This window comes from Arachis stenosperma, chromosome 5, assembly GCF_014773155.1.
Source record: "Arachis stenosperma cultivar V10309 chromosome 5, arast.V10309.gnm1.PFL2, whole genome shotgun sequence".
Lineage (NCBI taxonomy): Eukaryota > Viridiplantae > Streptophyta > Magnoliopsida > Fabales > Fabaceae > Arachis > Arachis stenosperma.
Window position 1 is genome coordinate 115,278,055 of NC_080381.1, and position 9,115 is coordinate 115,287,169.

Below are 9,115 nucleotides of genomic sequence, written 5' to 3' on the forward strand. Positions count from 1 at the left end.
TTTTACGTATCTAAGTTAAAACTTATGATATAAAAATATTTGTATATAATAGATCATTTACTTATATATTTTTAAAATTAGACTAAATATGGGAACTCTTGTCAAGAAACTTATCATTTTATATTCAATTGCACAAGTCAATTTTACACACATGGAAAATGATGTGACTTGCTTTACTATGAAATGGAAATAGCAATCTTATTATTTTGGTATTGGGAAACTATTCTTTCTTCACAAGCAGTGGGGAAATTTTACATTGAACTCCATTGGAAGCTCTACTTGCATGGCATCTCTTCTGATGGTGTAGATGGAGGAAATCAATTTATAAAGGGAGATAAAAAAAGGCCCAAAAGGGTAAACCAAAACAAGGTTCAATTAAAAACCATTTTCTTTTTGTATTAACAAGAACTGAAGAAAACAACACCCTTTTCAGTTTCTGAGCTTGAACTTGATTGGCTTCTTTCAAGGTTTTGTTTTGATGTTTATGACACCCTTGAAATGGTTGGCATCAGTTTGTTCCAATTTTTATGTTCTCAGTTTTCCAAGAGGGGTCAAGTGCAGGAAGTTGATATTCATCTGGTTTCAAGGCCAATGCGAAATCCGGCAATGTTGGTGCTGTCTCCATGATCCTGTAATGATAAAAAAATAACAATGACAAGATGTGATTTTATTAGTCATTGTAGTACTTTACAGTGACCAAGAATAATACATAACTACATGATTCCGGAAAGTTACTCATGCACCATGCAAATTTACCTTTCATGAGAGTACAGATCACGGTTGATTCGCACCTTGCTCGAAGTATCCTTAGGGATTTTCTCAGACAGATATTTCATGGTCCCCCAAAGTGGTGGATTTCTGCACCATGACCTTGAGTTAGATGGGCAATAAACAAGTATACCAAACGACATAGCTTCGAGCCTTCAAGATTGCAAGCTTCTTGTGTACACATATTACACAAAAGTATCTTCATTGAAATTTTCAACAGGCAATGGAAGATGAGACAAGAAATTTAAAAAATTCATCATGCCAAGTTCTATAACGAGGTGGCGAAATCATTTAAATCTAAGAAGTAAAACCAAACACTGAGGTTTCAGATAAAGTCAACATCAAAAGGATTCACAAATGCAAGAATTTTCAGATAAATAACAGCACAACATTGTGAGAAAGGGAAGATGATGGTGACCTTGACAATGGAGGTGCTGCATTGAATGCCTCATTCAGCTTCTTACTTTCCTTGAAATATTCATCTGCAGCTTGCAAAGCAGCTACCGCCATCCCATGAGATTTCTCTGTATTTCCCTCATCAAGAATCAAACCGTGATAATAATATGCTGCAGCCTGGTAAACCATTTCAACAAGGTAATCACTTATGTTAACTTGATAGAGATTTCTAATCAATACTACACAGCAACTCATGATTTATAAATAAACAAATATCAAGATGCAAAGGATCCCCTACCTTTGCTTCTACATATTTCCATTTCACAAAGAGAATATGCTTTTCGCCCCAATCATTTGCCAATGCAAGGTTCATAATGTTATCTTGAGCCTGCAAAACAAAGAGTAAAATATAAAAATAACCAAAGCTTAGCGAATCGACGCATGTTAACAAACTAATGTAAACAAAAGCATAACCAACAGGGTACAGACTCAGTAAAGGACTACTTCTTCATTATCATACCTGCTGCCAACATTTCACCATTTCGCATGCAAGTCTACGCTTCACAGCTAGAGTGGCCTTCGTACTATCAATTGCCATTCCAAGTTGGATATCCACTCCCTAAACAAGGGAAGAAATAAACAATTATACCAAAGCAGAGAGGATTTTCAGTTGAATGTTTCAAAGCTAAGAGTGGATCATAAATACACCATAGCAGAGATAAGACACCTCATTTAGTAGGTCCATATGAAATTATAATTGATACCTGGCCTAATGCCTGTAGAGAGAGTGCTCGAAGCGTTCCTTCTGCTAAGTCCACTGGTAAATTCCTCCTATAATCAGAACACATGTAATAAACATCAAATAATATAGAAAACTATATAGGTCATACAGGGAAAGAAAATGCTTCATTCCAGTTATTGCATAAATGGCATATACATGTACTAACCTGAGTTCGGCCGGCAACTGGGGAAGAACATGTTTGACAGCACAATCCAGATATCCAGCAGCCTTTAAGAAGATATCAACAGAAGCTCGTCTGCTTTCTGTTACAAGTAACAACTATTTTACTTTCGCAATCGACACAATATATACTAAAGATCAGTGCAACTGCGAAGACAGAACATTCTTATAAATAAAGTATTACAGTATATACAACAATTATCTCAAGAGCAAAGAGTCTAATTTGAGGTCTAAACCAATCTATTACAATGGATTTTGGCTGTTTTGTACAATGGATTTGTGTTAAATTTCCAAATTACTTACCTTCAGATACCTTAAGCTGATAACCATCAGTGGATGATCTTGGAAGCAGTAAAAAATTAGCCTGTGATAGTAATAGCATTGCCATCAAATGTAAAACTGACAACACTTCATACCAACCATTAGACATGGCTGTTTCCTGTGAAAGCGTCAATCACGCCACACCATAAAGAATGGAAGTGGTGGGAACAAACTGATCAGCACTTTTTAAGTGTAGAAAATAATTTTCAAATCAAGTCCAGAAATACAATATAAATCAGGAAAGAAGGGAAAAAAATGGTTGGAGTTACCTCAGCATCATCCTCTTGATTCACCCAAACAAATTGTACTTTATATTGTAAATGGCTTCCTTCACCATAAAGCAAATATTAGAATATTTATCTTACAGAAAGGCAAAAGCACATATTACAAAATAAAGAACAAATATAAGGCTTACCATCGTTGACTAACCCCAAAAGAACTGGCAAATAATCTTCTAGAGCCTGCAGAAGATCAAGCAGTGTCGACCCACCTACAGATGATGCCATACCAATGCATCAGTAAATTTAATCTACCTTCTTTTATCATTAAATAAAATAAGTTCATCCTTGTTTAAGAAACTGACCATGTTGAGTAGCACTTTTTCTTTTTGTTCTTGTAATTGTAGGGCCTTCTTGGCCAGCCATTACAACTATACGTGTTCTAAGAGCCGAAAGGCGCTCTACTATTTTCTTTGACAAGTGATCTCCAAGTGACTGAGCAAAATCAACAGGTTTAGGAATTCGTAGACCGGGGACATAGACCGAAACTTCTCCAATACTCCCTGGTTTCCTTCTGTTTCCACCGGAGTCCTTTGGAGTCGACACCAGGCACCCCATGTCTGGAGCCTTGCTATACCTTCGAAATGCTTATGTGTATTATATACAATAAATAAACCACCCCTCAAGAATCCTGTTTCAATAAGACAGTGAGTTTCGATTGTCTCCAACATCAAGCAGAGCAAACTTAACAATATAGTGCTGGGAATAATGGTCCCACAGTATATTGGTTTGATTCAAAGATTCTTCATTTCCGGGAACAAACTTTCAAGGAAGCTGAGAGATTAACACTAGAAAAACCATCAACTTGACTAATTAAATGCCAAGTTGCCAAAACAACCAAAAAAGGAGGTAGTAGGTTACACTCACGAGCAGCATTACATTCAACTTGTAACTGAACTCTTCTACAATATTTTAAACTTGACAAATATTTTATTTGGAGCCATTAATTTTATACTTTTTTCGACAGCTTTCAGCAGTATTAATGGTTCTCACTACTATATCCACTTCCCAACAAGCTACAAAATCTTCATGATCATAATCCTTAATTAAAAACAAGAACCAAAGACTTATGTAACTAACAAACCTTGTCCTTTGCCCTTGCTGTTGACTGGTCAAGTCAAAATTTCTGGTATTCTCTGCATTAAAAAAAAATCACATTTAGAGAGATCTTAATTAAGAAATAAATAGAGAAAAATAAATAAAGTAATAATATCACAAGAACAGCATGAGATATGACAAGTGTTTGTCCATGTCAACTAGGAACTGTGACAACAAGAGAAAAAGGCTTCAAAAGATTACACCAACACCATACTTTCAATTTCATGGTAATAAACTTAAAGGTAGGAACACCCGTGCACCCCATTTACTCTTAACAACATATCACATCATCAATAGAAGAAGGTAAGGAAATGAAAATGGTTCAGACTTAAGCACAGTGAAGAATTCATCAAGGTAAAGTAGCTTCATCTATAAGTTTCTAACTTGCATACTTGAACAAGTAAACGGCTAAAAAATTCACAGAAAGTTCAAAAATTGTGAGTAAAGGATTTCCAAAGATACCCAAAACAAGCAAACATTGCAGAAACGCAAAGGAATACTGGATAACACTCAACATCTAAAGAAAACCAGAATTGAACAATAACTCGATTTTAAAAGCTCAAACTTTTAGAAAAAAATGAGAAAAATGCTCCTGAGTTGGTGGAAAAACAACAAAAATCTTCAATTTTTTTTATTATCCATATAGCTTGGATTGAAAAGGCAAAACCCCTTTTTCTCATAATTCACTCCAATGTTAAAGTTTGAACTTGGTTGAGTTGATATTTAAAAAAAAAAAACACTTTTCCATTAGAACAATTTCCAGACCTGCAATCATTTCATTCCCTTTGAATTTCTCACTTCAAAAAAAAATATGAATCACAAGCTAATGTCATACCATGAACATTAAAGTGAGGTCTGATTCAGCAACCAGAGCAAGTAGATGGAGAAAGCACAAAACTTTAGTATCATACAATTCAATTCAATCCAAAATCAAAAGAAAGCATAGATCTTGAGAGCTTCCCAGAAGCATAACCTCCCCAAAATTGGAGATCCAAGAAGCAAAAAATCAAAAGGAATGTGGGTTCTTAGCTGTTCCTTCAACGAGAAACACTCAGAGAGATAGAGACAGAGAGACACAGTCTTGTGTGGAAACAAAGATAGAAACAACAAATATTCTAATAAATTGGACAACATAAACAAACATATAGGCTATGTCCTATTTATATAATATTGGTCGTTTGATATTATAATCTTATAATATATGGTGACGATATAGTAAGGTTTACTTTTAGTAATAATCTTAATTGTATTTTTCAATAAAAAGGAACAAAAATTTAATAATAAAAAATTTTAAAAAATCACATATTTTTATGTAAATTTCTTTAAAAAATATTGTATTTTCTATTTAATTCTACCATTTCCCAACAAAATTTTTCAAAAATAAATAGGTTTAAGTATTTTTAGTAGTATTTTTGGTGTCCATATTTGTATTAGTATAAATAATTAAACATAGATCATTTGTATAATTGTATTTTAGTTTTACAAAAATTTTGTTTTGGTTTTAGCTTTTCCCCTTTTATAGTCTTAGTTCATTTTCATCCTTGTTTTCATAAACATAAAGCTTTTAAATGATTGTTATTAATATGCATATAAACAATAATATATATCCTATAAGCTATATTTAATTATACTTGTGTTTGTGTTTAATTAAAAAAATTTAATAAAAAAGTTTTTTTTTTTATTTTTTAACGTATTTAGTAAATTTTTAGTAGTAAAAATAAAAATATTAAAAAATAAAAAATATATTTTTTAAAAAACTATAATTTACATATTTTAAAGAAAAATTTTAAAAATATATTTTTTACATAATAAATAAATAATACTTTTATATTATTGTATCCAGACTTAATTGATAAATAAAAAAATCTTTCTGTATAAAATATCTAAATATACAAATATTTTTAAAAAAAATAACTCAGAAAAATATATTTTTTGGAAGCCCATTAAAATAAATAAGCCCTTTATATTATAAATGGGTGCTTTTTACTATTTAGTGTTTCTATTATGCAAAAGCAAAAGCATATTTAGTATTAAATAATATAAATCTTATGATATATTTGACTGTTATTAATATAGATATAAACAATAATAAAAATATTAACACAATGTTTTTAATATATCTAAATTGTAGTGTCAAAATCATGATTAGAACATTATATTTCTCTTATTTGTTACTTAAGTATTTGAGTGCCAAGTGACCACACTACCATTATTACTGCCGCAAATGGGATTGCTTGCCGTCTAATGAGGTTGTTTTCACAAGGATTAGAAATTTAAAATAAACTGCCCAAGTCAACTTACAAGTGGGTGAAGATAATTAATGTTCAAACTTTCACCAAAATATGATGATGATATATTAATGCTCAATCTGAAGAAAATTTCGTTAGCAAGTGGAGGCTAAAGTTAACTCATCCACCCGAAAATGATAAAAATAAGTAGACCGAAAAAGCAAATAAAAAATTATATGAAATGGTACTTTTTACTATCTAGTGTTTTTAATATGCAAAAGAATATATATCATCCTATATCAAATGTGCTTTTGCCTCTGAACGAACTCATTCTTGGCAAGTAGTTAATATTCTAGATGTCGATTTAATCCAATTAGGTATATACATATAGTGTTACACACATATATTCTATTGAGAGGAGATGGTTGTTCATTCATTTTTTTTATTTTAGATGAATAACTTGTTTAGATATTTTTTCATGTAAAAATATTAGATAAAAAACTGTTAATTAAATAAGTGTTTTTTATTTTAAAAAAATTGGAAAGTTTTTCCAATTAAAATCTATACTCTTTTCAAATAATGTCATTTATAATTAGCTAGTTTTTTTTTAAAGTTCATGTGTGAAATTGCGGCAGTTTAAAATCATCACAATTTTTTAAAATCTAACATTCGTATATTTTTTAAATTCATTGGCCAAAATAGTGGTGGGTCTGCAATCGTCGCAAAATCAATTATTTAATTTGTGATAGTTGTATTAGCGGTTCGTAAAACTGTCACAAAATTAAATGTCAATGTCCTAAACTACAACGGTTATAGAACTGTAGATATGTTGTTTTGCGGCGGTTTAAAATCATCGCAGCAATTCATTAACAAAGCTACTGTTATTTTTCAGTTTCCTTGTAGTGTATATATATATATAATGTGATGATTTTTTTATGAAAATATTTTTATATATAGAGATAATCACTTTGTTTTCAACATGTATTTTATTTTTATTTTTTCTTGAGTGGAGCGTTGAGATCCCAAACAACTCTTGAGCCACAAAACAAACAACGGGGTTTAAAGCACTTGAAATTTCTTCTTTGTAAGTATTAGTAAATATTTATGAATGTGGACAATTCATACATAATGTGTCTTCATCACCACTAATAGTGAGTGTTTTGGCAAATAAAACATGTGACATGCAACTTTCATAAGCACAAGTGGTTCATTCATTCTTGTTCCTTCTCCCACTTTGCCACTAATTTAGCACCAGCTTGCAACTTTTTACCAGTTTTTAAATAACAATAAGTCAATATATAACTACGTACTCTATCTAGCTAGTTTCCCTTATACCTGCATGCTTCATTTCCTGGGTACAACACACTTAGCTTCTTCCCATCAAATTTAGATTAAATAACAACAATAATAATAATAATAATAAATTATTAATATCGTATATATTTAAATTAGTATATATATATATATATATATATATATATATATATAGTATTTAGCAGTATTAATAATTGTCATATGTTAAACCAATGTACGTGTAAGAGGGACAGATAGAGATCTAGTGGAATGGTGACTTATAAAAAATAATATCACACGTAAACCGTCAATCTTAATTTTAGTGGGACAAACTTTTAGTATCATATATTAATTAATTCTAAGGAAAATGACATGAAAAAAATAAATAAATAAATAAACCATGCATGTATATATGATATAAACATACAAGAAGTAATTAATGGAGAAGTTAGTGGTATTCAGGAAAATTCCATTAGCTGTCGTTAGCACTCAAAAGTGTATGATGCATACTGTTCGATGCCAATACATACCCTCTCATCTGATCTTAGCTTAAAATTAAAAATCTTCATGCTTAGTTTCCTTTCTCATCATGCCAGCTTGCAACTTAAGCCAACCACATTTATGGAGTCCCAAAATTACGTGTCAAATAACAATAATAATAAAGGCAAAGAAGAAGAAAAATACTGTATATGATGCATGCATGTCTATTATCTCGCAAAGGTTTTAGGTTTAAGCTGAGAGAGAAAAAAAAAATTAAAGAATCAGATATTTTTAGTAAAAAAATAAAAGATTGACCAATATTAATTTAAATATAAGATAATATAAAAAAAATTATGAAAATGTATAAGGAATCATTTTTAACCAGCCAACTTTAAATAACTATAATTAATAATAATTAATTAGTATAAAATATAATTTAAAAATATTTGTTGATTTATTATTAGCGAAATCTATATATATATATATATATATATATATATATATATATATATATATATATTGTTCTTGCTTGATTGATCTTTCCGTGGTATAATTCGTCCAAATTTTAGTTGAGTTGGTTCCATTTCATTGGGATGGACAAAATATACTTTGATTAATAAAAAACACAGTGTAAATACTTACAAAAAAAAAAACACTTTAATATTTAAGTCAAATTCTAATAATTTTTCAAGTGAAACTCAAGTAGAATTTTTAACATGCCCCTTATTTGGATTAAGCTGTCTCATTTTATAATCGGCCTAAAGTATGATTATAGCCTTTGGCCAGTTTCAACAATTAGTGGCAGATATAATTCTTTCACAAATAATGTATTAAAGTGTTATTAAGATTAAAGTTATATTTTTTTTATATGTTAATAATATTTTTTAATAATATTTTTTAAAGTGCTATAATCATCATTATAATCGGTGATAGATTCAAACAATTTTAGTAGTGGAGGCAAAAATAATAATATATTTATATATCTAAAATTTAAAATATATATTAATCAATTTTTTAATATGTTGCATAATATTTTATTATAATACTAGTATCTTGTTAAATATTTTATATTCATAAAAAAATATTTTTATTAATTATTTTTTATATAATAAAAATTATACCTTAATATTTAAAATAATTCTATAAAGAGTCTAACATATTAAATGGACCAATTTCGATTTTTCAATATAATTGTGTGAGAGAAAAATAAAATATTATGTAAAATATAAAAATTAAAGAATCAAACAAATCACAATTCTTTTATATATAATTATAGACAATGTCTTTTTTTT

At 29.6% G+C, this 9,115-nt stretch overlaps 1 protein-coding gene across 3 annotated transcripts; it reads right to left on the minus strand.

The window, feature by feature from the left end:
* Positions 1-110: 110 nt before the first annotated feature.
* Positions 111-4,954, minus strand: LOC130979163 (uncharacterized). Of its 3 annotated transcripts, none has more exons than XM_057902532.1 (13): positions 4,658-4,954; positions 3,809-3,860; positions 3,030-3,355; positions 2,862-2,936; positions 2,716-2,774; positions 2,429-2,489; positions 2,112-2,208; positions 1,929-1,995; positions 1,685-1,783; positions 1,463-1,552; positions 1,187-1,341; positions 757-858; positions 111-629 (listed from the first exon to the last, which is right to left on the minus strand). In XM_057902532.1, the coding sequence occupies exons 3-13, from the start codon at positions 3,280-3,282 to the stop codon at positions 509-511; spliced, it is 1,179 nt and encodes a 392-aa protein (XP_057758515.1). In that variant the 5' UTR covers positions 3,283-3,355; positions 3,809-3,860; positions 4,658-4,954; the 3' UTR covers positions 111-508. The 3 variants fall into 3 exon arrangements, with proteins under 3 accessions (XP_057758515.1, XP_057758514.1, XP_057758513.1); XM_057902530.1 differs by having other exon boundaries at positions 112-629; positions 2,429-2,564; XM_057902531.1 differs by lacking the exons at positions 3,809-3,860; positions 4,658-4,954 and having other exon boundaries at positions 2,429-2,564; positions 3,030-3,776.
* Between the last annotated feature and the right edge of the window lie 4,161 nt (positions 4,955-9,115).